The following is a 27,914-nucleotide window of genomic DNA, read 5'->3' on the forward strand; positions in this document are numbered from 1 at the left end:
TTGTTCTTTGTGAGTGTCCCTTCGTTAATTGCAACTAATCGTTACTCATCCTCATCGTCGCGATTAGTCAAAAGAGTAAGCACGGCGTACTATAAGAAATAGAAATTGAGCTGGGTTCTCTTGTGTACGACTTTAATATTTTTTTCTTTCTCTGACTGGTGGTTTTTCTAGTGGCTGATGCCAGCGGCAGGGATCCCTCGGCTTTCCTGTGGGGGAACGACCACTGGACGGGGTCCTCTATGCTCTGCTTCTCTGCTAACGGCAACAGCACAGAACTGGGGACGTCGCCTTTTCAGCTCAGCTTTTTCAGCGTCACCTTCGGCCTTGACTTCACACTTGGAAACTACTCGGATGTAAGTATTTTTTTCTTTTTTTGTATCTTTTGTTAATTCTGCCCCTTGTATATGTCTCTAGGATTGTCGTAACGCTAACGTCATAGTCCTAGATCGGACATGGATGTTCTGCTAATCAGATAGGGTGGTTGGTTGATTGAATTGTTCTTTTAAGTCATTTTATGCATATATAGGCTAATCGGGACTGGACCTACAGTATGTGCCTCCACTGGGTATCGAACCAGGGACCCCTTGATTACAGGGCGACGATGTTACCGCTACGCCATCGGGGAGATCCGTAGGGTGGCTGGTGTGTTACCTAGAAATTTAAGTGCAGGCTCGACCAGGACTTCAAATACCGTGCCTTTGGTCCACGCCTTATTTATCGATTTGGCTGTTTTACCTGTGTGTGAAATTGCCTCTGTCAGTAATACAGCAAGGAGATATGTTGACTTTGAAACGCTGACAACGTCGACTAGAAAGGCAAAGTATGTGGCCAACCGTTCGAAAATCCAACGAATAGCGATCGAGCCCTGTCGTCAATTCTTCACCCTGTCTATTGTAAGGGAGGTGGAGATAGGGGAAGAAGAAAGACCACACAATTCGTGGGTCAATTTGCCGCTTGTATGGTGATATGTTGGTCAGGCTGCTAAAGCCAAGAAACTCCTAAATTTTGTAAGCGAAATTCAGAGAATTTAGCAGAGGTCAGAATTCGGCACTTCCCTGAAGTTCGATTTGGCACAGCGCGATCGTTCTTCACTTGCATTGCAGAATGCTCAACAGTCTTCCTTTACTCTGTTCCGGGAATATGTGGAGCAAGTTTGTTCATAACGGTAGAGAAGGGGAGATAGAGGAGAGAAGCAGTACGAGCAGCTGCTAACGCCTGGTAGCTGCAGCCGCATTTTCCTCTTCATTCACTCACTTCTCCATTCACGCATTCATTGGTCGAGCCCATTCGAGTCACTATTTGGACAGAGACTTGTTTTCGTTCGTTTTCTCCAGAGATTCCCTGGATAGAGCATAGTTGGCGTTCCGTATAGTATCTCACAACGTGAAGCAGCGTGGAGTAGATTGTTTTTACTTACAGTGGCGTGGGCGAAGACACGAATAAATTAGGCAGAAATTCATGTACTACATCATCTGCATATATGAAAAGGGTTAATTTGTATTTGTATATTGCCTATTTTACGACATTTTTCTTCCACTTTTGTGTAATTGAGACGATGAGTACTAATGATTAGATGAAAACGGTGAAGGGACAATACACAAGGAACATCCATGCCAAGACCAGGATCAAGCCAGAATTAGAAAGGACTTGGGACAGTAAAATCTCTCACAAGGCATTGAACAGGAAGTAAACTCAGAGAAATAAGTTACAATGGTGCAGTCACGCCTGTTGTATCTGAAGTAATGCCAGTATATCAATTGTATAAAATCAGTAGGGGAGCATGCATTGCTTACTAGCCCGGGTCTCCAAATATGCAAATTCGGACCTGACCAGGATTCGAGCCTGGAATTTTGTTAGAGATATGTTTAGTCCAGCACCAACACCCTTGGCCATCGAGGTGGCTGGACTAATTGACTTGGACCTTCCTATGTTCTCTAACCACTCAAAAAATTATGACTAATACTAGTAATTGTTTATTTAAGTTAAAAATAATATTGTAAAGCATGAATACATTATGAAAAGATTTGTCCAGAAAAAAAAATTCAGTCTGGGGAAGTGTAAGTGTGTTTTGAAGGCTGTGTAAAGGCAAACTTACAACCAAAATGACCACAAATTAAATATTTGTGAAAAGCAAAAAAATATGGAGTGTCATGATTAAGGAGCGGAAGTCCTTAGAATGTCCTAAAAAATGGGGAAAATAACGTAAAAAATGCAAAGAATGACCATTAAATTTGTGAGTTTCAGGTTAAAAATTGACATGAAAAGGAAATTGAACAAAACAAAAAAAAAAACACCAAATGATACCACATGCACATTCAATTAAAATATGAAACGAGGATTTTCAATGGAAACAACCGAATAATTTTAAAGCAATTTAATGAAAAAGTACTATACACTGACTCAAGAATATTATCAAAATGAAAGAAGTGACAAAATATGACGAAACAATACACCGAATATTGCGAAAAATGACTGACAAATGCCGAAAATCGGGGAAAATAACCTAAAGCCTGAAAACTGGCAAAAAAATACAAAAAATGCACTTTAAAATTATATTTTTTGGGTTCTAGACGAAGTGTAATATTGTGTGTATCTAATGGGCATGGTGCCCAAGATGTCAGAAAAAAAATATGACATTTCATCAACTTCCGCTCCTTAGTCATGATAGTTTGGGTTATAAATGCCTTACATTACTTAAATGCCTTACATCACTACGCCATAGGCGTAGTGATAACACTTGCCACCTTGTATACAAAAGGTCCCGGGTTCGATCCCAGACTTAGGAACATTGCGCAGTGGTTCGGATTCCACTTTAAACTGTAGGTCCAGTGCTGATTAGACTATCTGAGCATAAAGCGGACTTAATACGAACCTTGACAATGGGCGAACCTAAAGGAGGAGTAAAGTTACGTCAGAATCCTCTCCCTCCTGCGTTCGGACTTTGTTTCCTGAAACAATAGAGCTGCATCATTATGCCGTGCCATTGTCTTGTTCATAATTGCTCTCTTTACAAACATTTCTATGGTGAGTCTATGGGTCAAATGATAATGTAAACGGGTGTATAGTCTGCAGAGTAGAGGGACATGAAAATTTACACAATTAAAAATAACTAAGCACCTCTCCCCCCTCCCCCCACCGTGCGAAATGAAATCATAAGTATGTCACTGCACAGCATATATTTTTCGTCCGAATTACCATTTTCCCGAAAAGCAGCGGTAGATTTCTTTTGAATTTTATCACAACTTCGGGAAGTTGTTGTCCCGTACCCTCCTCCCACCAAAACCCAACTTATGAAAACTGCCAGATTTGCCTACTTTCTGAATTTCTTCCAAAATCGGCTAGAATGTGTCGTGGATAAAATATAACAAAAATATATTTTTATTTTGCAGAGTCGAACCATAGACATGGGTCTGTGCCTCCCTGACACGTGTTCGAACACCGACGTCGAAAAGATTCTGATGGAGTCTGCATACAGCTCCCGGGTGAAGCTTCCGAGGACAGTCCGCGTATTGCAAGTGCGAAATCTGAATGAGAAATACTCCTTGTGGGACGACCAGTTCTTCATCATTACCGTGTAAGTACCATGGTTGTTCAGTGTCGATCTTATATATTAACAACAAATGTTTCCTACTATCGTACTGGGGAAGGCTTGAGAATATCCCCCTCCCCGCGGTCAGAATTATGTTCCTTTTACGTATCTACATTAGTTCCCAACCGGTGTGTTTGTTGTGTGTTTTCTATCGTCATTAAGAAGAGAAAGACGACGGCCAACTCGCGAACTAAAGTGGACAGTCATTTGTTTACTCCTCTCTCAGTCACTACAGACGAAAATGTTCTCCTTCCCTTGTGACCGAATGCTCCCATGTTGCCATATTTATAACTTCCTCCCTTACTTTGCTGTTTAAAATTCAACAGCGTTAAATATTACGTCTGTGTTTGCGCTGTGTACCGCTTTACCCTTATTGATGAAGCAAACAGTTCACACTGTGATGTGTTTGAACATTTTGTCATCGCCACGCTCCCTTCCATCCATTGGCGTTGAAAACTCGACGACAGCGCCAGGGGGTGTTTCAATTCTTGGTAGAGCAGTATATGATTTTTCCATGAATAACTTGCACCATTTGATATAGGCTTGTTAAATCTTGGTAAAAAGTTATGAAGTACCTAAAACTGTAAGTTATGCAAAATGGTATTTCAAACAAGTTGGAGCAACATTTTCCATGCACGAATCAGAACATTGACACATGTCATGTTTTTTAACAAAAAGTCATTGAGGATAGTTTATATCTCAATTAATTAATATCCGAGTATGATTTTATTACACAAAATTTTATCTTTTTAGCATTCATAGTTTCTTAAATAGTCCAATCTAGATAACTAATGCATTCTTATAATTATCTTATCGACATTTTACTCACAAAATTCAGTAATTTCTACTTTTAATAGTTACGGATAGGTCGGATATTGTTATCTTTTTACTCCTGCTCACAGACAAAAGGACTGGAAGATGGATATTAAATATATACATGCATTATTCGTATTTTTTTCAGTCTCGAAATCATATCCTTGTATCTGTACTAATTTCGGAGCAAATGGTTCTTTCGTTGACATGAACAGACAAATGGACGAACCAATTGCGAAAATTTTGTAGAATTAAGTTGATATTTTCTATACCTTTCAGTACACACATGCTTGAACATGAAATTGGTTTTGGATAGCTTGACATGCTCTCAGATCAAAATCGTCTGGGCCGCCCCTTGCCCCCTCTGGCGTCAACACTCACTTTTCTTTCTGAGAGTGTTAATAGTTTGGCTTACATGAGCTTTATATAAGTAAAGCATTTCCTATTCCTATCCCTATAACTACAAATTGGTTATGCACTGCGCTGTCACTCCACGTTAAAAAAAATCTCCTTTAATGCATAGCAAATTAAAATCAGGTACTAAAAAAAGGATTACATCGCAGAAGAATAATAATAACAATAATTACAATCCCTGCTTTCACATTAATCGACATAGTGACGGCCGGCAGGCATCAAACATATCCTTGCCGATTCGATGGAAACATCTCTTTGCTTTTAATCCCGGCCAACACCGAGACGATGTTTTCACTCATGTTTTCCAGAAGAACTTGAAAGATAAATATCCAGATTAACATTCCAGGCTGGGAGCGCTGGAACGCTTTCCCCTCCAACAGCGAAAAGTGAAAGGAGCGTGCACGAATTTTAACATGAATGCTCAAACAATTAGTGTTGTTTTGATGTCACGAAAATGAAGCAAAACTTCCCCAAGTAACGAATTGCACTTCAACTTCTTGCTCTTGTTTAAATGTTGATGTCTCCCATTGCACCCGCCAGACACAATGCATTTAAACAATGAAAGAAAACAAGAAAAACGATGAGGTTCGTTAATTGAATTTTAAACTTAAAGAAATACCCGGGGATATTCTATTGAGAATTTCCAATATATGTTCCTCGTAGTGCATTAGCACGGGAGTCCACAGGCAATTTTTCAAAAGGGAGGGGAGGGGGTCAAAATTAACGTCATGTTTAAGAAAAACTTTTTGCCCATTTGCTAAGGGTAAACACGTGCTTGATTTAATGTAGAATATTAATGGTAATACATTCTACTGGATCAACCAGATGAATGAATAATCGGCACAATTCTGTATCTCTATTTTTGCACATTTGCAGTGGCGTATGCAGGGGGAGATGATGGGGCTACAATCCCTCATGTAATTTTGAGAAAATCATAATTTTCAAATAAAGTGAGTAAAGAACTCAGGGAAAAACTAAAGTAATAATAAAACATTAAAATGCTGACCAAGGTAAACTTTTATAGTATAAAAAATATACATAAAAACGTAACGTTTCCACCTTCTAACAGGTAATTGTGATCGTGATTGTCAATATTCGTCTGAAGAAGACCCTGTTAGAGGGTGGAGACGTTACGTTTGTATGTATATTTTTTATACTATAAAAGTTTGCCTTTTAATGTTCTATTAACATGGAAACAAGGCTTAACAGTGTTACCAAAGTGATAAATGCAAACTCTCCTTAAAGTGACCCTCGATTATCATTTTTGTCTTTGAAAAGCTTTTAAAACGAAGTTTAAAAATGGTAATTACGAAATATATTTTGGTGTATCCCCCCCCCCCCCGGAAAATAAAAACCTGCATGCGCTAATGTTCATACCAATAATACACGGAAATGAACCTTTACACACCTGTTCAAGAAAAATCTTTGAATTTAAGTGACAAATTTTAGTCATGGATTTACGTCGTGTAAACCTTTACATAAATTATGATTTTTGAATGTTTATAAACTCACAAATCTATTTATTCCTTGGTTTTGATTTGATATTCGTTATTTAGCTTAGGTTTTCGCTAATCGCGGCTATGAGGATGAATGATGATATGATTACACTGATGAAGGGACACTCACAGAAACACCCATGCCAAAGCTGGGATTCGAACTCGGGGCCTCTGGCGTCGTAGCGCGTTGTGGTAACCACTATGCCACAGAGGCCAGCAACGGCATTATTCCTTGGATTAAGTAATATTTAAACATGGAGTACGCACCTGGTTTCTGCATTTTACATAATTTTCAGACTAAACTCATTTCTCTCTGCGATTATTCCGTTGCAATAATGTTTTTTTGTTCCTAATTGAAATTATTCCAATTCCCAACCATATCGACTCCTCTCGTGATGCCCATGTATAGAACGTAAGTGTTCTGTAGGCTAAATGAAGCATAAAGTTCACAGGATGAGAATAGGTTTTCCGGATGAAGTTAATTCAAATCAAGAAAGATAAGGTGAACGCACGCTCCTTGTTTTGGTGATGACGAAAGAATATACGCTGATGAAGAATGCACCGTCTTCCTTTGAAATAAGGAAGAGTGTGAGGACATCCTTAAGTTCCTACTTGGAGCGTTCCTTCAAGAAAGAGCGCCTGCCAGTCCATAAGGAGATGTTATGAAACTGACTTCTTCCAACCTGTAACCAAGAACATCCTGTTTGTCAGGTTCAGCTTCATGACCTTTGGCAAACTTAGCACGTGAATTACGCCACTTTTAACCGGGTTTTAGGGGAAGAAAGTATTTAGGCTTTAATGGAAAGAAGTTTGAAATTGGTACTCTTGCTTAGCTTTTTTGTGCCAAATGGCGTGTCCGTTATTACCGCGTAAAACGTGCAGTATGAGACAAGGTGAAAGCTCTTGCTGAAAATCGAATTGCGTGGTTATATAGTCCCAGTCCACATTAAATATGTTGATTGATTGATATTAAAATGTTGGGTGCCTCGACACTAAGTCTATTTCTACCTTTTATAATATAGGGAGACAAACCCCTTATGAATAACAATATGAAGGACAGGTCTTAAATATAACACCGGCCTCTCTTATGGCGTAGTGACAACGTCGTGGCCTTGTAATCAAGGGGTCCCCGGTTCGATACCCGATAGACACACATTGTGTTAAACTGCAGATCCAGTCCCGATTAGCCTATCTATGCATAAAGTGGACTTAACATAACTAACTGAAAGAAAACAAACTCCTTCATTGAAACATTACGTGCAGAAGAACTTTACCAAGAGAAAGCTCAATAAACCTGAGGGCTGAAATTTTCGTACCTATGCTAGAGGCAGAGGCTTTAAAGGGGCACTCGGCACATATAAGGATATAACAGAGGACAACCTACGTCCCCACAGAGCATTGTACTAACTGTGGGTTCAACCGCCAGAGCCTCGTTGGCCTGCACGAATTCAGCTCAAGGTGTAATACGTGGAAGTAATATTTACACCTGAGGGCCTTCTGAAAAGTTCACCCCTTACACCCTGGTTAAGGTGTAATTTACTAATTTATCAAGAAGCATTTCAGAAATGTTATCATGTTCTCAGCTAAAATGAAAGGTAAAATACCACTACCATAGCCAGACATGTGCTTGTCGAATTTGAGACTCTCGACATTTTGCTAACTTATTGCCATACCTTGGATTTGGGATAATTTAAATTACATTTACATAAATTTCTCACACATTCACTATTAATTACTATACTGCAATGAAAACTATTCACAGAAGTGCGTTTACTAACTATAGGCCTATCCATATTTTTTTGTTTTCGTTGTAGTATGTCGTTTTCTTGCCTGTATCGAAAATAGTGTGCAACCAAAATTGATTCTGCAATATGCCATTTAGCAGAAACCTAAACAAATAAATGTATTGTTTTATAATGATCATAATAATAATAACACTGGAGGCAGGAAATCAAGTGAGTTACTGGCGGAGTGGTTAGCACAGCGTGCTACGACGCCAGGCGTCCCGGGATCGAATCCCGGCTTGGCATGGGTGTCTTTGTGAGTGTCCCTTCATCAGTTTCATTATAGTATAATCACTCATCCTCACCTTCGGGATTAGCCAAATGTGGCAGAAATGCGAAGTAAAAAATAAACCAAATATACAAAAAATCAAATCAAGTTAGTTACAAAGGATGATTTTAAATCAATAGGTGATTCTGGTAGTATTTTGAGTGCTGATCACGGAAATGACATTCATTTTTTTCCCATCACGTCAGAATTTTTCACAATGTCACAATCAAAATTCTCATATTCGCCATTCCATTACGCCTATTGCAGAACGCAATAAAATAAATTTAAACAACGGTATTTTGAATGCTGATGACGGGTATAACATAAATTTCGTTCCATCATGTCAGGATTTTTCTCCATGTCATCAAGTTCAATCAACTCACATTGAGTTTTGGACACTTTTTAAAGGAAATTTTTATGAGGGATTTCGAAAATGAAACTTACGTAATCACAGTTTACAATTTTCATGCCAATGGGTCATGTGAAGATAGAAAGTGGATTAAATGCTTACTATGTGCATTTATAGTTTAAAATTGGAGAATTTGTATTGTACGACCAATATTATACCACCATTTAAACAGAGCCATCTTCTGTGGAAATGATGGAACTACATATTTTATTTTGAAATTAAGGTAGTTCATATATTGCTCTTTTCTGAAAAAAACTAGACGTGATGGGTAAAAATGGATTTAATTTTTGGAATCAGCATGTTGAAATTATTCTCATACAACAGTCATCTGAGAGTCATCCAAACCCATGCTGGCTGGTGTTATATATCTTCTGTTTAACAATTCTGTAAGATTGAAATTGAAAATTACTCATATATAACTTCCTCAAACTAGAATACGGAACTGCTGTAACGAAAATCTTATTATAAGGCTACATTGTAGGTAATTATGACGCTTCTTTTTCTGAACAGGGCAGTCGTTGTGATAACAACAGAGTTGATAGTGGCAGGCACGATCACGGACATCGTCAAAATCTTCGTTTGCAAGTTATGCAAGACTAGAGAAGGAGCCATAAAAAATGGTAAGAATGGATTTGATTTTCTTACAATCTTTAAGTTGTAGATTTATTTATTTGTTGATGTTTGGTCAATTTTCTAACGTTGTGTAAATATGTGATGCATAGTTGATGACAGAAGACATTGGAATGTTTTCAACAAATATTAAGAGATTCGTAGAGTTTTAAGAATAACAGTAGAAGGACGAAATTAGATATTACTAGGGGTATCTAAAAATACGCACCGCTTGGACAAGATTGTTAAAGGAAGATGTGCAATTCTTATCACTAATTTGTTAAAATGTGCAAAGGAAACTACTAATTCTCTGAATATCAATGACAATGTCTCTGTATCATCATTCAATGCTATATAGAGTATATCCATTGTCTATACTCTGTCCCAGGAATCTCTGGAGTGAGGGTATGGAAAAAAGTATCTGCGCAAGTAGTGACTCAAGAGGGCTCGACCAACGAACACGTGAGAGGGAACGGGATTGCGTGGAGCGGGAGAAAGTGAAAGCTGCTCCTAGCCTTTGCAGCAGCGTGTACTGCTTCGCTCCACCCACTCCCCTTCTTTACCGTCATTCTTGACCTTGCTCCAGAGATTCCCGGGATAGAGTATAGTGTTTTTACTTATTCCAACACTACGTTTCGAGAGAGCTTCTCTTCTCTCGTCTCCAGGCGAATAAATATTATTTTGTCGGTGGTTGGGATCGAATCTACAACAGACCACCGGTAAAATATACTCTGTCTCAGCTATCTCTGGATCAAGGCTGCGCGTAGCGGCAGAGAAGGGGGAGAAATCGAGTGGGCAGGTCGAAGCACTACACGCTGCTGGGAAGGCTGGTAACTGCGGTCGCTATCCTCCCTCTCATGTGTTCATTGGTGGAAGCATCTCGCGTTACTACTTTCGCAGAGACTTGTTCTCGTTCGCATTCTCGGAACACAGTATAGATTTGTTCACCTGAAGATACGAGGAATTATATTTTCCTGTTTCTTAAAAAGCAAAATCATTAGCCAATTAACATCGCCTGCTAACGAGACCAGAGTTTACATATCGAAACGAGAACGAGACTGGCATTTAAAACTCGAGGCTTCATTTACAGTACAAGATTTAATAGATAGTAAACATATTTTCGCAGATGCCCAAATTGCCATGCAGTATTGTGTTAATGTGCTGTACAAATCAGTATTTTTTTTACCATTTCATCTGATATTTTGACAATAGCAAAGAATCCAATATGTGTGAATTGACACAAATACTGTATGTTGACTGTAACAACACATTCAGGAAAGATTTACCAAGTACTAAAATTAAAATATACTTCTTTAGCATTTGATTAGCTATAATTATAGGGTATTTATTTCCGCTGAACTTACTGAAAGGCAAGGATTAAGATTGGAATAATACGGCTTTGAATGACACCACCAAGGATTTATCATCTACTACTTAATAATATGCATAACATATTAATCAGGAACTTTACTTTTCGTCAACTGGATCTAACATACTTTTATTGTTATTCAATATAAAGGTAAAAAAAAAAAGTAAAGTGCTCCCCTGTGCATAGCGGGGCATAACGCCCCACACTTTCATGATCCGGTCGTGAGTGGAGGTGATGTGATCAGCATCACGCCCCTGACCGCCTTTACCCCCTAGGGTTTCCCCCAGGTACCCATGTTATTCGACACTGGGTGGGCGCCGGGGCCGCTTCCAACGTTAGAAAAGTTCCCGGATTTGAACCGGCCGGGGATCGAACCCGGGACTTTTAGCATGGTAGTCAGACGCGTTACCGACTGAGCCACCTGTTATTCAATATATATTCAATTATTTATCCTTTTGACATTAATTTCCTTTCCGGGACAGTTGCTTTATACAAATTCCGGCGATCTTATGTACACTTAAACTACATAATAAACAATGTTATTATTGTACCGTATTTTTACTTATTCGTGTAATAATAACAAAATATTAATTAATTTACATGTTATTATGAGTAGACCTATAAATTATATTAATACAAGGTGTACAACTTTGCTTCCGCCGTTTTTCCCCAAAAATATGACGCTGTAATGAAAAACATTGCTTACCCAGGCATTATTCAAAGTATTGTCCATCGCTGGCCACTACTTTCTCCCATCTTTCGGGCAGCGTACGAATGCCGCGTCTAAAAAATTGTTCATCTTTGGAGGCGATCCACGAATCGATCCACTTTTAGACTTCTTCATAAGATCGGAAGTGTTGGTCAGCCAGTTCATGAGCCATTGATCTAAACAGGTGATAAGCAGAGGGAGCGATGTCTGGAGAATAAGGCGGGTGGGGTAGGACGTCCCATCTTAATGTTTCCAGGTACGTTTTCACCACTTTGGCAACGTGGGGCCGTGCGTTGTCATGCTGCAAAATCACTTTGTCGTGCCTCTCGCTGTATTGCGGCCGTTTGTCCTTCAATGCTCGGCTCAAACGCATTAATTGCGTTCGATAACGAGCACCTGTGATTGTTTCACTTGATTTTAACAGCTCATAGTACACGACGCCGAGCTGGTCTTCCACCACTATGCCGGTCTTCGACGTTAAAGTCACCGTTCTTGAAGCGTTGAAACCACTCACGACAGGTTCTCTCACTTATAGCGTCCTCACCATACGTAGTGGAGAGCATTCGATGAGCCTCAGCCGCAGTTTTCTTCATATTGAAACAAAAAAGTAGATCCTCCCGCAAATGGCGAGAATTTGGCTCGTACACTGACATTTTCAATCGCGAACAACTTCACGATGCACACACCACTCGACTAATGTTTAAGTGGGGTTATCTTGACAGAAGTCCAAGCTAACTGTGTGACGTCTGCGATCTGCTTCTTTCGACCGCTACTTCCTGTTGTTGCCACCTGTCGGAAAACGGAGGAAGCAAAGTTGTACACCTTGTATATTAATTTAAACATTTATGTTATAATTATTATTATTTCTGAGATACTTGGTTCGGATACACCCCGAAATGTTTTTATAGATACGTGCCTGAACAAAGGGAGTTGTTCCATGTGATGCACTAAAAACTAAAAATGCATGAATTGAGATCAGACATGACCAGTTGAAAAACACTAACATTACACGTTTAATTGTGTATGCACCAAAACCTTGATACATTTCGTGTTCTGTGTGTAGAAATAGACAATTTAAATGTTTGCTAAATGTGCATTTCTACTAATTTTTCAACATTCTGTGAATTAAATGATCAATTAAAACATAGTAAATTGAGATTCTTTATTTTTTTAATTGCAGGTATTCTCGCAAGTCTCGTTGTTCCATTTTCTGTCCGAAGAAGCACAAAATGGATTTTCACCCAGGAGACAGGCAGCGATGGCATCAAGTGTATTCATGGCATTCGGGTGCTTAGCATGCTGTGGGTTATCATGTTCCATTCGCTAATCATCCCACCATACTACAGCGGTAAGTAATTAAAGACACTATCTAAAGTGGTCATTAAATTAGTCACTTCCTGAATAATAACAATAAGGTTTCATTACTTTTTTTCCAAATTTCACTTTTTTTTCTATTTAAGACATTCATCTGCCAAATTATACATAATGTAATTCAACAGGTTTCCTCAGTATTCTTATTACGGAGATGATGTGTGATTTTCAAATTGTTGGCAACTACTTGTGAAAATCATCCAGAAAAGGACGTAGATGATTATTATTTTATATGGCGAAATTGCCTCCATTACTCCATCCCTGCCTATGAGCGCTGTTACATAAAAAGGTAAAGCTACCTCCTGCATGCCGTGAAGGCATATGGAGGGTTGTTGAGGTAGATCCACCACACGTTCATAATCTCGGTCATTTGTGGAAGTAATGCGATCATCACCACGCTCCGGCCGCCTGTACCCATATGCCCCCCCCCCCCTCCGGCGTACCCTTTATTACAGGCTGTATAAACAACAGAGAGAGCTCCATGCAAGGACATTGCTGGTTAAAGTTCCCATCCCGGAAATTGAAGTCGGGTCTCTTACGTGACTTCATTCTTCTTGTCGATGTGTATCAACCTGTGTTTTCATTAAATATCTTATTTCATAATGTCTGACTTTCTATTCAGTTTTCATCACGAACAACAGAAAGAATCGCTTTTTACTATGGATTCGAACCTGGTTTCATCGCACCTGCGCTATCCACTCCGCCGCCAAGGTCGACTGGACCCCCGCGATTCGTCATAAGTAGGGCTAGGAAGTTGATAACAAATCATCATTTTGTTCTGGGCTTTGAAGACAATGTTAAACCTGATAGTAGTCCGTTTCACTACAGTTAGAACCAGAAAACATTGATTTTTGTTTGGTTTGAGTTGGTGTTTTAAGTCCACTTTATGCACAGTAAGGCTAATCGGGACTGGACCTACACTTGTGTCTCCACCGGGTACATTACTTTTATTTTGCATTTTGTTTTTACATTTTCCGGCCTCATTTTGATTTTAGGTCATTTGTCAGTATATTTTTCCGTTTTTACTACATTTTTATCATTTTTAAGTTTCTTTTCCCTCCTCCCCAGTTAGTTTTAACCACCAAACAGCAGATTTTATCAAATTATTCAACTAGTTTCTTGTAATTTATGAAGAAATCAAGCTTTCACTTTAAGTGCGGAAATCATTTTAGGTCATTTTTTAAAAAAAATTAGGTCATTTTTAAATAATTTTAAGGTCATTCTATGGGACATTTTTTTATATTTCTTTTAGGTCATCAACTTCCGAGCCTTAGTCATGTGTGTCATTCCTTTAGTCAATGGAATGGTGATAACACACTTATATTTAATATCAAATTATCCCCTTGCACATATACAACACGAAATTGTAAATGATTGGGGGGATGCATCTCCTTTGCCCCCGCCCCCTACCGTTCTCCTTGCATTTTATGACCGCCCCTTCCAAAGCTATTAATACACCAATAGAGCACTTGAGCGATTCTCGGTGACGTTTAATTACTTCTGGGGCTACACAACAACACTCCCTCGCACATGGTGGTGGATAATTCACAGATACTTCATATGTATTTTTAAGGTATTTTGTTATCATAAGCCTATTGAACATAGAGGCGTATGGAGTTCATTATCTTTGCTGAAGGCAAATAGGAAAACAGGAAAGATATGTTGCGGCAGAAGTGGTACTAAAAAGAGAGAGGTAAGGACAATAAAAAATATGATACACAAAGGTAAAGTGGAAATTATGGGGGGTGAATATATGGTGAAACAACACACACACACACACACTGAGGGATAGACGGGAAGTAAGAGAGAAAAGGAGAGGGTAAGTAGGAAGAGAGAGAGAAGGATAAACAGAAAAAGAGAGAAAAGTGATAGAAAAAGAAAAGAAAGAGAGAAGGATAGACAAGAGAGGAGAGAAAGAAATGGGGAAGGACAGGAAAAGTGAAAGCGTGAAGAGCAAGAAAAGAGAGACAAAGAGAGATGGACAGGGAAAAAGACACAGAGATTGGTAGAAAAATAGAGGGACAAGAGAAAGAGAGATAGACACAGCAAGGAGGAGCGAAAAAAGGGAGCCTGTATGAAGGAGGCACACTGACAAGGAGTGACAGAAAAAGATGAAATATAGGAACACACACAGACAGAGGGCCGAGAGCAGTGGGGAAAGAAAGAAAGAATTAAGAGAGACATTAAGAAACAAACAGGAAAATAAACATGAGTAGGCTATGTACATATTTAAAAATTGATCAGGTTGAGGATTCAGGCATATTAAGATACACGTAACTTGTAAGAGGTTCATAGGTTCAATCCAAAGATTGAAAAGAGACTGGAATAACTTTTGAAATATCAAAACAGAATTTATCTTCTTAAGGAAGAAATATTTTAAAAAGCGTTATTCAATATTCGTATTTCAGATAACAGAATGTTAATTAAGGAGAAAAATGTGGGAATCTTGTTTCTGCTTGCAGTCAACGCTGTGTTTGCTGTAGACAACTTTTTCTTAATGAGGTAACTATTGTCATTAATATTCTTTTATCTATTAATACTGAAAAATCAGAAACTATGAAGCAAGTAATTGCTTCTTCATTAAAAACTTGTGAAGAGATTGGAATGAGGCAGTATCTACGTTTCTCTTTTTATAAAAATATTAATTACCAAACTTGAAGATATAAATAGTTACTTACCTTTAACTTCTACATCATCGAAAACGCATTGATTCTATAAGCAGAACGTACGCACTAAACCCAACTTCTGGAGTTTTCAAATATAAGAACTATACTTTTTATATAATATATATGCAAGCCATTACACACATGTGTAACGTAATTCAACATTAGCAGTTATGAAACTTTTGTGTTTATATATAAACGCGCATAATAATTACAAATTTCTATAAATGTACAAGATAAATACAAATCTGGTATATCAGATAAATTCAATATTCAAGAATATCGCTACAAGTGAACTTTATTCTGATTTTTTTACATTACTGTTTATTTAGACACGGACTATTCTCAGTCTAATGGCAACATATTACAATATCATAGGGAAATTAAAAATAAGAATTTTTTGAATTAATAGACTTTTCAATAATTATGTTGGTTGTTGCAGTGGGATAGTTACAACTCTCAGCTACTTGAAGCGAAAGGAGGCAGAGAGTGAAACTGAATCCAGCATCAGGCGATGTGGAGTTAACCTTCGAGACTATTTTACCCTAATCTTTAAGAGATATTGCAGGTAAGTGTTAATTATAATATAGCTACTTATTACAGACTGTTAAGAAAGCAGCTGCCGGCCAATATTTTGAAACTAGACACACGTATTGTGAAAATGTTTTTGTCTTATTTTTCTTTTAATTGTTTGTGCCTAGTTTTGTCTACACCCCTTTTCACTTGCGCTTTGTTATATGCCTTGTGTGTAAAATGTTTCGTTAAATTATCGTATATCACCGCTATACCCTGTACATTACATAGTTTCATATATTTGAGTTAAGTTGTTTTCTAATCGGGACTTGACCTACAGTTTAATGTAGTATCCGAACCACTATGTGTCTCCACATAGTATAGTTAACAATATACAGTAACATATGACTGGAAATTTACTCTAATTGAGATAGTAGTCCCTTATCTGTAAGCCAACTGTGAAGGCTGGAATAAGTTTATCGCAACAATGAGATAGATTACAAATTGACGAACATGAATGAACATAATATTCCAAGCTCCAAATTATTTTCAGGAAAACGTGGGCGCGCGTGTGTACGTACGTTAGACTTATGCCTGTATATATAAGTTTCTCCTTGCTATTATTTTATATTGTTTTATCTTTTTGTATAATTTCCTTTATCTAAATGCAAATATCATCTACGAGAATGTAGATGTAAGTATAGTTAGGTGAGGGAAAAGCCTTACCATGATAGAGTAAAATATACATGAAACCTAACATGTTCCTATTATACTGTATATTTTATAACTGAAAGAATTAAACTTTCCCCAGTGATATCAAGCCTATAGTGCAACATACACCAAAATATAATAAAAAGTTAAGCTAATTAAGCTAGCACAGTCTTCACTTCGACATGAAAAGCAAATCGAAATAAAATAAAGAAACGAATTGATGATAATACGATGATAAAGAACCAACCATGGCTTACAATGAGATTTTAACCTAGAATCTCTGGTTCGGGGCAAGTCACTACCACTTCACCACAGAAATATCTTTGATACTGACAGAATGAAATTCGAATAAACTTAACAAGTTTGAGCTTGTACAGGTTACTCTAAAAAATTCGTACAAAGTTGTGAAATTAAATCCATAATACCTAAGCTTTCTTACAGCTAAATACTGTTTCCTTGCAGGCTCTCCCCACCATACTTCTTCGTGTTACTTCTGACAGCAGTTACAGGGAAGTGGTACCATACTCGATCTATCTACACAAGCTATCAACCTGATCACGAGAACTGCCAGCAGTTTATGTGGAGAAATCTTCTGTACATCAACAATCTATATTCGGAGAAGGAAATGGTAAGCATCAAGAGTACATACTGTAGACGGTAGGCTGTAATCAAGAATCATTGGTATAGCCCGGAATGAGCCATGGCTCACTACAGTCTCTTCTTCTTGGTGACACCACTGTCCACCTGGAATAGGAAGTGTTTGGGAAGAAAATAAATTCATGGTGACATAGAAATCATTAGTTTCTTTACTGAACACTCAAACCTAGCTCGTTCTCCAAGACTTTTTATTTTATCTGTGTTAATTATCATTCTAAATTCTGTCTAGACTTCCATTGTATTTCTCCGTCCTACACTATACACTTGTTTCTTTTTTGTTGTTTTTAATTAACAATATTTTAATATTGTTATTGTTCAGTATTTACATTTTCAACCTATGTATGTGCTCAACCGTGCCCCTGGCCCCACTATTGCGTACAATTTTCACTGCATTTTGAACAAATTACAGTGCATTGTAACGACTATTGAGTTGTTACATAATTTATGGAATTTTCAGCATTTTGTTTGTTCTCACTTTTTCTTCATAACTAATCTATCTTATTGTTTATGGTTAGCTCTTAAAAACCGTAACTTACGTCAGCAAATGTATGCACTACCTCTGCCCTATTTAACTTTTGTATCGTTTGCTATTTTTCAGTGTATGATGTGGAGTTGGTATCTGGCTAACGAATTCCAATTTTACATCGTTGGACTTGTCATCATCATACTGTCTGTTCGGTAAGATATAGAGTTTTTATATTGTGTAGGAAAGGGGCTTCTGGGTGCAGGGTGGGGTAGGGTTTCCTCACAGAAATTTTCTCCCAATAATAATAATATAATTCAAGAACATAATAATATTTAAAAGTCAAAGCTTGTCCACTTTATAGTCACATAGGCTAATCGGGACTGGGTCAACAGTTTAAAGTAGGATTCAAACTACTGTGCAGTGTGTCTCCGACCGGAATCGAATCCGGGGTCCATTGCTTACAAGATGACAGAGTTGCAACTAAGAACTAATACTTTATTGCATAGTATCTTCTATATTGTGAACTATTGTCAAACCTTCTGAAAATATATTTTCTGGGCACTTCTCAGGTTGTAGTTACAGAGAATAAATAGTGCATAAAAGAAAACAATATTAATGGATGCAAAGCTATTGCTCCAATCAGTAAAATTAGTGAGTTAAGAGTTTCATATAAATGACAAATCAATGGTAACGTTTTATAGTTAATTATTATTTTTTAGTTAACTGGCATTTTTAAGTCAAATCATGAAAACCAATCTCCTTATTTTTTAAAGTCATTGTTGAGTCAATAACCTCTGACGAAATCATATTAAATACAGCATGAAAGAGAATTCAGTTTGGTCATAAAATTTATTGAATGTTGAACTACTTCTTCTTCAACTTCTTCAATTAACCTATTTTAAATTAAATTATTCATCAAACCTTCGTATATTTTGTGTGTGATTCATTTCTGACATTAAATATTAACGATTTTTTTATTTTATATTTCTCTTTTTCCAGACACTTCAAAACCTCTCTGACGTTCCTTGTCCTAACACTCATAGGGTCTTGGATGTCGACAGCAGTCATAGCTTATTCAGAGAACTCGGAAGCCAAGTAAGTTGGACAATTTGATTTGCTCTGTAGAATGAACTTACACCTTCGAGCGTTGATTGGTTAGCAAAATATATCCTTTAAAAATTGACTTCTGCATACTATTTTCTTCAACCCATTATTACATTATGAAACTGTACTGTTCCTACTTCCGATGAAAATACTGAATTTTTACCTCTCATTTTTTAAAAATTGAATTCGTTATTTTGTAAAGCGATACTTTCTCAAAAGTGTGTGTACAATTAATGGTATTATCAATTGACAGGCATGAGGACCTAGCATTCCATCTCGACTCGATATACTTCAAACCTTGGTCAAGGATTCCTCCATACCTAATTGGGATTTGTACGGGGTGGTTGATCTTCAAGAGGAAGGAGAAAACCGAAATCAGCAAGGTAAGAGAGAGCCCATGTAACATGACCAGATTTTCATATTCTGTGTATTAGTATTTAGTTTCTTGTGTTAGAAATTTTTATTGGATATTTTACATCCAGATGAGATAAAACTTACATAATTAATGTTCATATATTAGCAGAGTTGGGAATTTTTATTTGTTTTTTTAAAAAAAAACGTGCTACAATCTATTTTCCTTCCAAGAGTTTCACATTTCCCTTACTTTACTCAAAAAGAAAGATGCTACTTTCCCAATAAAGTGTAGAATAGTGTACAGTGTAAACACATAATAAATTTCAGTTTATCCATACATACACACGCACGTAAATACGTAAAGTATAATGCTCACATCGTTGTAAAGTCGGCCGGAGCGTGGTGTCGATCACATTACTTTCAAAATGGCCAAGATCGAGGATGTGTGTAGCCCTACCCCCACATCCCCTACATGTGCCTTCATGGTACGGTGCTATATGGACGGGGAACTTTACTTTCTATATCTTACCTTACATTTAATCTTGAACGTGTGTGGGAAACAAGGAAGCAAAAGTCTGCCATTTTCGAACAGCTGCAGGAAGCAAATCCAGACTCTAGTGGTGCGTCCAAGTCAGCTATGTAGTTGTGTCGCAATGTGGAAACTAAGAACTAATCTGTGCGTAATAGAAATGCCTTGCTAGGATAAGCCAGAACGAAGTATGCAAAGTCCAAACTACCGACATTGTACAACAGGCCACGAGATAGCCGGAATGAGTTTCATCTGGCAACAAGCTATTGCGCTTATTGCTCCAAGACTTCAGCGTTTCAAGGAATGATTTGATATGATTTGATTTGGTGTTTTTTTTAAGTCCACTTTGTGCACAGTAAGGCTACTCGGGACTAGACCTACAGTTTATAGTGGGATCCGAACCACTATGTACCTCCACCGGGTATCGACCCCTAAATTACAAGGCAACGATGCTACCACTGCGCCATCGGGAGGCCTCATTTCAAGGAATGAAAATAAAGCTATAGCTGCTAGAGAGCTGCAGTGAGAGTATTTCGCTCGAGCGCCAAATAGTTTGCACGGGTGACGCTATAGATCGACCACAAGGAAAAAAAACCTTGGGAAGAAAAGTCCCCGCGCAGCTTTCCCTTCTTCCCTCCACCTCGGGCCATAAGGAAGCATGGTCCACTCCCCCCCTCCCCTACTCGCGGGGGTACGGTGCACAGCAGTCGCGGGTCTGCGCAGGTTGTTTTGCTCGTGGTTCTACTATAGATAGCGTACGGAATCGGGAGCTTCCTCGCTAGAGCGAATAACGCTCGAACAGACAAAAGGAGCGGTACACACTCGAAGCCCAGTAGCACAACCATAATTTGTCTGTGTCAGTGGGCCCTCAAATATGGATCGTGAAGTGAAATATACAGTGAAATTGAAACTTAAGTAAACATACGGTAGCCGTTATCTCCATGTTAAAATGTAATTTAGTCTACCTTACTACTACAGTGATACATGAAAATGAAACAGATGATTGTGGGCTGAAACTGCCAGGACGGATCTTTTATACGATTATCTCACATGAAAATGATATTACATTGTAAACGCTAAGGTGGGGGACTCGAACGAATATGAGCCATGCAGTACTCTACTAGCTACGATTGCCATGCCAGTGGTAAGGTTTTCATTCACTGGTAAAACTATAATTCACGTAGGGGATTGAGATCAATCTTTTTTATGAAATCTTTCGACTATGCCTTTTCATCATTGTTTCAGATTGTTCTGCTGGCCGGCTGGCTGCTAGGAGGATTCTTTTCATTGGGCGTGTTGACGATTCCTTACAACGTGACGTTTTCAAGATGGACAGCAGCGATTTTCATTGCACTCTACAAATCAGTGTGGTCTCTCTCGCTCGCATGGCTTATTTTTGTCTGTGCTTCAGGTTATGGAGGTAAGCTACCCATTAAATGCAACAGATATGTAACCAGGAAGTTACTGATATGACCAAATACACAAGTAATATCAAAATAAATTGTCCTTTAAAAATTATATATAAAGATCATCTGTTTTAGCCAAATGAAGTATTTAAGAAAATATAAATGCCACATAGTGGAACATTACATTTATCCTGAGATTTCCACCAGTGTATGGGATTGGTGGCCATCCACCATCGTGAGGAAATTGGGGAGCTACGAATGACCATACGTCGCCCCGTTAACTGGTTCGATGATGCCCACCTCTGCTGAGGCATGTATGAGTTGTGACTAATTTCAAATTTTGAAATGTATAATCACTTCTTATGTGTGAAAGAAAAATAATGTAATACTATGCTGTTTTGTTGCTTAGCAACCAGTTGTTAAAAACAAATGAAAGAGATAAGAAGGACGTTTTGTGTGTTGTTCAAATCACTTTAAATCGAGAATAAGTTAATGTAATTATTTAGTGCAAATAATAAGTATACTCATCAGAGAACGGTGTTGTGATTTAAAACTACTGTATATACATTACTGTTATTTTTATACGTAATTTGCTGTGAAGTAGAACAGTGATTTACTGAGTATAATGTAAAATGCTTAAGCTTCTATGACACTAGCAGAGTGAAGCTGGCAGTCGGTAAGGGGGCCTTGGCCCGCAAGGGATGTTGAGCCACGGGTTATTATTATTATATGGTTTAACTGGGTTAATACCTAGTTGCAAATTCCAAATGGAATGACAAATTATCTTGATGGAGAAACTATAATGTCATAAGCAAAATTTAAACAAGTAGCTATCGAAGTGAAGAATTTTTATATGTAAATATTATTTAATAATATTCCTATGTCTTTTCAGGGCTCCTCAACAAAATGCTTGGCTGGAGAGGTTTCCTCCCACTGAGTCGATTGTCCTACATCGCCTATCTTGTGCACGTGTTGATCATTAGAAACACCATGCTGGCCAATGATGGGCCGCTACATGTATACACGGACCTAATAGTAAGTTTTATTTCCTCCTCCCATTAAGCTAAAGTCTATGATATTGAGTAGTAATTACTTTTGTCAGTCAAGCTTTCAACTTTCTGGGTTGATTTAGTTGTTAATGTTGTCACCGAGCACCAGTTTTCAAAACAATTTTCGTCACAATTTTTTGATTTCTTCCTTTTTTCGGCTGAGCAGATACCACTTTGAACCGATAAACATATGAATGCTCTTACCGGTTCGCACCGATACCGATGCTTGAAACTTGTAGCAATTAAAAGTTATTCAAAGCATTGATTAATATCAGTGTCGGCGACTGGGTGCCAAAACAGGCGAGAGGGGGGAGACATATAATAATATGGGGGAACCTCTTAAAGAAGTCCGCCTCCACCCGCATACATTCAGGGGGTATATTCTGGTGCCTTTAAACAACGTCATTTCCTCAGAATTTCGGTTCCCCCCGTTTATTATGTATCATTTTTATTCATTTTTTATTTTAAAAATTACATTAAAAAATTAAAAAACGCACTGTTATTTAAGATTACACTAATTTTGATTTACCTATAGCTATAGGTACCTTGGTTGTTCTGGTTTCCAAAGTTTCCAAAACAATCAAGGTTTAAATTGTTAGAGAAAAATGCATAAGTAAAGTTAAAAGATTAGTATCAAGGTTTACATATCAAAAAAAGTTGGAGATAAAAGGTGAGTAGTGTTAGTAGGAATATATAATAAGATATTATATGTTAACTAATTATTCATTTGGTTGAACAGATCAAAGATTGGTTTAGGGGCGAGATAGTTCTTTTTTTGGTAGACAAGGCTTACCTTACCACCAAGAGAACATATTGCGGGGGCAAAAAGTGGGGGGTAACTGCACCCCCAGCCCCACCGTAATCGCCGCTAATGGCTTCTTGCTATAGACCTAAATTCAGTCCAAGATTATTCGTAACAATATCCTCTCAAATTAATCCTCATTCAATGCTTCCGTGACAGAAGACAACTAAAAAACAGATCAAGAAAATATTGTTTTTCAGCATGCGAAAATGTGTCCTTTTCGCTAGAACCATGTGATTTATTTTATGCAAAGTCAATTAGGATTCGTGTATGGCGATCTTTACTTTTATCAAGGATCAGGTACAAAAACACTGCCTGTCCACATTGTACCTGTACAAAAACGAAACGTAATAAGTAATACTTGATATTATTCTCAAGTTCAAACTTTTACTTCTTTTTGATGATTCATCTCATTGCACATACTGCGAGAAATTCTACAAATTTTTCTTAAGGTAAAAATATTCCAGAAATATTCCAAAAAATATTCATTCACGTTTTGTAGCCTAAAATGACTTATTTACGTTAATTTGAAAGGTACTGGAAAAAGTTTTAGGCAAATTTTGCCACATATTTAATTAATAATTTTCTGTCATCTGTCGGGAAGAAAGAGAACTATTTTCTCTTATTTTAATGCATCTATGAAGAAAATTCATTTAGAAATCAGAATTAATAATAATAAATAGGGAAGCGATGTCATAAATATAATGGGAAATCTATAATAAATTATTTACAACCTTCTGCAACTACTGTAAGCAAAATAAAATATTAGATAAAATGTTGTTGGTAGGTGGTGAAATGTAAATCATTTTTATAAAATTATAATATTTAGAAAAAGAAAAGAGGCATTCTAATATTGCTGTTTCATTCATTCAGTATGGTGTCCTTTTTAAAAGTAGCCTGGTTATGCAATTGTGAATATTATTTTTATTAAACCAGTCTGCCTCCTTGGAGGAAAAATTACAACGATACGTTTGCATTTCTCTCCTGCTCCAGCTTTCCAAGTACAGGTCAATTGCTTTATTTTCAAATCATCTCCGAGAGCCCCAGTCATAAGATGAAATGCAAATATTGAAGCATTTCGTCTCCATTTTGTGAGTTCTTTTTGCCAATCATAATTAAATGTTTCGCTCTCAACAGCTTCACCTTATTTATAGTTCCTGGAATCCATGTCGCATTCGAAATATTTTATAATATCGTGTAACTTCAACATTTATTCCATAACCACACGCTACAACCTGCTAATAACTGAACGTATAAACAAAAGATGTATCCTACATGCAGCGGCCATATTGGTAGCGACACTAGCGCTCAAGTGGTAATGGCGAATACCCGGGACAAGTTATCTCCCGGCACCCAGAGGGATTCTAATGTTAAAGCTTCTTGGGCAATAGTAGGCCTAATCAGCTGTTTGCAAGTTTCTTCGTAGATAAAAGCGGCACCAACGGGTCACTGCCAGAAAGACGGGTACTGCGCCGGAAGAAAGCTTGGCTTGACATTTGTCTCTTCTGCCGCGGGCGGACGGACAGTATCATTGTGTTTGTCCAATAATCCACTGTATCACCATTCATCCTCATCGTCACGATTAACCAAAGAGGTACAACAGCAAATAACCGAAATATGTCGATACTGTATTGCATGTGTTACGCAATGTAGCTATTGCATGCAAAGAAAACGACTAGAATTTCTCTGCTATTTCCAGACGGTTAAGGACCTAAAGATGGTCCGTTGACCACTGCTTTCTCCCAAATGGGCGGTCGAAAGTGGTCAGCCTCTCCTGTTACCGTTTCCTCCGCTTCGGTGAACCAGAGGATGACGAAACAAGATTCTGTTTCTAGAGACGCCGGATTTATAACGTAAACCGACTTTCAGCTGTCTCCAACGGAGAAAGTTTTTGGGAGGGACTCTTGCTTCGTTTGGATCCAGTAAATTAACCCGGATCCTACTAGCTTTTTCTTTCCTTTGGGTTCATATATTAAAGGTGTGTCTAGAGACTGCGTGTTGTGCGTAATGGCAGTTTATTTCTGTGTGTGCGTGAGGGAAGGAGAAAATATACATAGTTACCGATTGCAATGGTAAAGAACTTCCTGGGTTAGATTCATTATAAAATTTATACTTATTTGATAAATTCAGGACGAAGAATGAACTTAATTTATTTAACAATAAACATATAACAATTATAAAATGCACGAATACTATGGTTAAGAAGTCTTCAGCTGCTTCATGTACACGGTATTAAAACTCGCTTTGGAGACATGAAATCTCGAAGGATCATTAATAGAACTGACCACAATACAGAGCGATCAATGGACAATTTGCGTCCACGTATTTTTTAACTCGACCGTACCTCTGTGATCGTAGTAAATTCTTTGGAAATTGTAATTCAAAAACCTATGAATTTTAATTTCAATAGATATTTTTCTGAAATGGAAAATAAAAGTGCGGCAGGGGGCTTGAAATTAATTTTCAAAGGCTTGTGGCTAATTTGCGAAGATGGCGATGAGTGATGAAATGATTAAATTGATGAATGGACATTCACAAACAACAAAGCCCGAGCGGGATTCGAACCCAGGACCCTTGGCGCGTTAAACATGGCATTGATATTCTGTTTACATTGTCAAAACAAGCTGAATTAATATGGTGTTGAACGATTTGCGTACACGGTTCTTTGAACTTGACTAACTCTAATATAAGAATAATAAAATATACATGTCTAGTAAACGTCAACTTACAGTAAATTTCCTTCTTTTCAGGTCATATTGTATTTTGGATACGCCGTTGTGTCGTATCTAACAGCCTACGTCATCTGCCTTGGTTTCGAGGCTCCCTATCTGTCGCTACTGAAGCTCGCTTTTGGGAAGAAGATCAAGAAATGATCAAAATGAGTTAACGCATTGAGGGTGCGTTTTTACACGTTGGAATGGTGCTAAACGTTCCTCAACATTTCTCTAGTGATTAACTGACCTTGTGAAAACGAAGATAGAGGGAATGCTGAGTGTACAGCGAGCAGTTGATCAAATTATATGAAGTATACCCTGTGGATTGATTTGTTGATATTGCTGTACTCACAAATATGGACAGATTAAGTCTTTGTAAGATATAAATAAGAGTGAATCTCAGTTGTGATCTGTCACAATCTATCCAGAGGGTACGAGACTGTGATACAGTGAAGACATTGAATATTATACTTATCGTTCAGTGGTGTCTTGTATACCGTGGACTGTTTTCTTAGTGGTTTTGTTGTGGTCATAAGGTTATTCTGGTACACTAATCGCCACTAAATAGTCTGTCGCCTAGTGCCACTGTTGCCAAGCGTATATTTCGTGGAAACATGGTGACTTACCATGTTTGTGCACGAGTCCTTCTAGAGGGCAATCAAATAATGTCATTGAGTTCGTTATTCAAGCCGTTAGAGAGCAAATTATGTTTCTCTCGCCGTTTGAAATACCTGCTCAGTTGCCATCCCCTCCCCTCCGCTGTGAATCTGGCAACAAAGTGTTCAAATGTTTAAAATTCTCTCACAAAGGGAACCGGGAACTCTGGGAGAGAACGAGGCTAGTACTGCCTCCAGTGCTTCTGTCAGTGGATGGAATTAATCACGTGATAGCTGCCAAAGTTTTCCAGTAGACGACAGACCACGTAGTGGCGGAAACTGTACCAGTATAAACATTCTGAGGTATAGACCCGACCATTGGTAAGTTAAAATTAATGTCCATCCCCATATAAATAATATTTTGGATCTAATTAACCGCGATCAATGTTTTGAAAGAAATTAATTAAGCTATGTCTTTTAAAGTAAACATTAATTATAAATAACGGAAATAATAAAGATACATTTTAGAAAGGATTATTTATGTAAGTCTCTTCCCTCTCTATTTTTAGTTCTTTTAAACCTCTCCTCCAACAGTACTTCAGGTACAACCAGAAACCCCGTTTGGCATCTTTACTCATGAGTAGGGCTCGGAAGTTGAAGACCTATAAATTGCCAAAAGAAGACCTAAAAATATAAAAAAGGACCTAAAACGGAAAAAGGACGTATAAATGTGATCCAAATTAATTAATAACTTGAGTTTTGATTACATAATAATGAATAAAAAATACAAAATACTGGTGGTATGGAACACACAGTGCGAAAGAACTGAAAGCTTCAAAATAAGAGTAAGTTGCCACTTACAGCGCGACCTTGCAGACAAGTTACAGTTAGAGGACCTTGTACCGTACCTGCTTCAGTCGTCCAAAAATGTTTTTCTCTCGTTTCAGGAGTGGTTGAAATATATATATATTTTTTATTTCCTTACTACAGAAAGGATGTTTAAGAGGTGATGAACTTATGCCGATTCGAATTGAGAATGGGCAGTAAAAACGTAGTCGAGAGAAGGTGAAGTTGCAAAAAAAAGCCATTAAAACCTTTAAAAAAAGGCTAAAAAAGGACCAATAAGCCATTAAATGCCGAAAAAGGCAAAACAGGACAAATAAAACCCACCTTTTTCTGGCCTACAATGATCCAAAATGAACATATATTATGTTGGGCCTCGTCTTCGGACACTGGGGGAAAAAAGGATTTTTCCTCAACTTCCGAGCCCTTCTCATGAGTAAGTCTTTCCCAACCAGGGAAAGAAAATCACCCCTCTGAATATGTGTTCTATTATTATTTCGGATAGAATGACAGTCATTCACTGTTTAAGTCATGAATTCGAGTTTGCTGCTCACGATGTGAAAAAAGATGCAGTCATTGAACTTTAAATCTTTTATGGATGTACTTTAACTTCAGTCAAAACAGCAAAAATCAAAGGATCTTTTCGAGAGTGGTCAAGCAGTGGCAACAAGAGTGA

At 37.8% G+C, this 27,914-nt stretch overlaps 1 protein-coding gene across 1 annotated transcript in view; it reads left to right on the forward strand.

Moving 5' to 3' along the window:
* LOC145991474 (nose resistant to fluoxetine protein 6-like) overlaps window positions 1–26,915 on the forward strand; it is a 28,725-nt gene extending 1,810 nt beyond the window's left edge. Inside the window, exons 2-14 of the mRNA XM_083127479.1 lie at window positions 172–353; window positions 3,390–3,574; window positions 9,284–9,393; window positions 12,641–12,808; window positions 15,240–15,333; window positions 15,937–16,062; window positions 17,181–17,346; window positions 17,974–18,053; window positions 18,841–18,936; window positions 19,199–19,328; window positions 21,074–21,248; window positions 22,127–22,269; window positions 25,836–26,915. Of these exons, the coding sequence (XP_082983605.1) occupies window positions 172–353; window positions 3,390–3,574; window positions 9,284–9,393; window positions 12,641–12,808; window positions 15,240–15,333; window positions 15,937–16,062; window positions 17,181–17,346; window positions 17,974–18,053; window positions 18,841–18,936; window positions 19,199–19,328; window positions 21,074–21,248; window positions 22,127–22,269; window positions 25,836–25,958 (1,778 nt within the window). The 3' untranslated portion in view covers window positions 25,959–26,915. The remainder of the gene's footprint in view (window positions 1–171; window positions 354–3,389; window positions 3,575–9,283; window positions 9,394–12,640; window positions 12,809–15,239; window positions 15,334–15,936; window positions 16,063–17,180; window positions 17,347–17,973; window positions 18,054–18,840; window positions 18,937–19,198; window positions 19,329–21,073; window positions 21,249–22,126; window positions 22,270–25,835) is intronic.
* Window positions 26,916–27,914: the final 999 nt, after the last annotated feature.

Source organism: Lepisma saccharinum, chromosome 8, assembly GCF_977018435.1.
Source record: "Lepisma saccharinum chromosome 8, izLepSacc3.1, whole genome shotgun sequence".
NCBI classification, from domain to species: Eukaryota; Metazoa; Arthropoda; class Insecta; order Zygentoma; family Lepismatidae; genus Lepisma; species Lepisma saccharinum.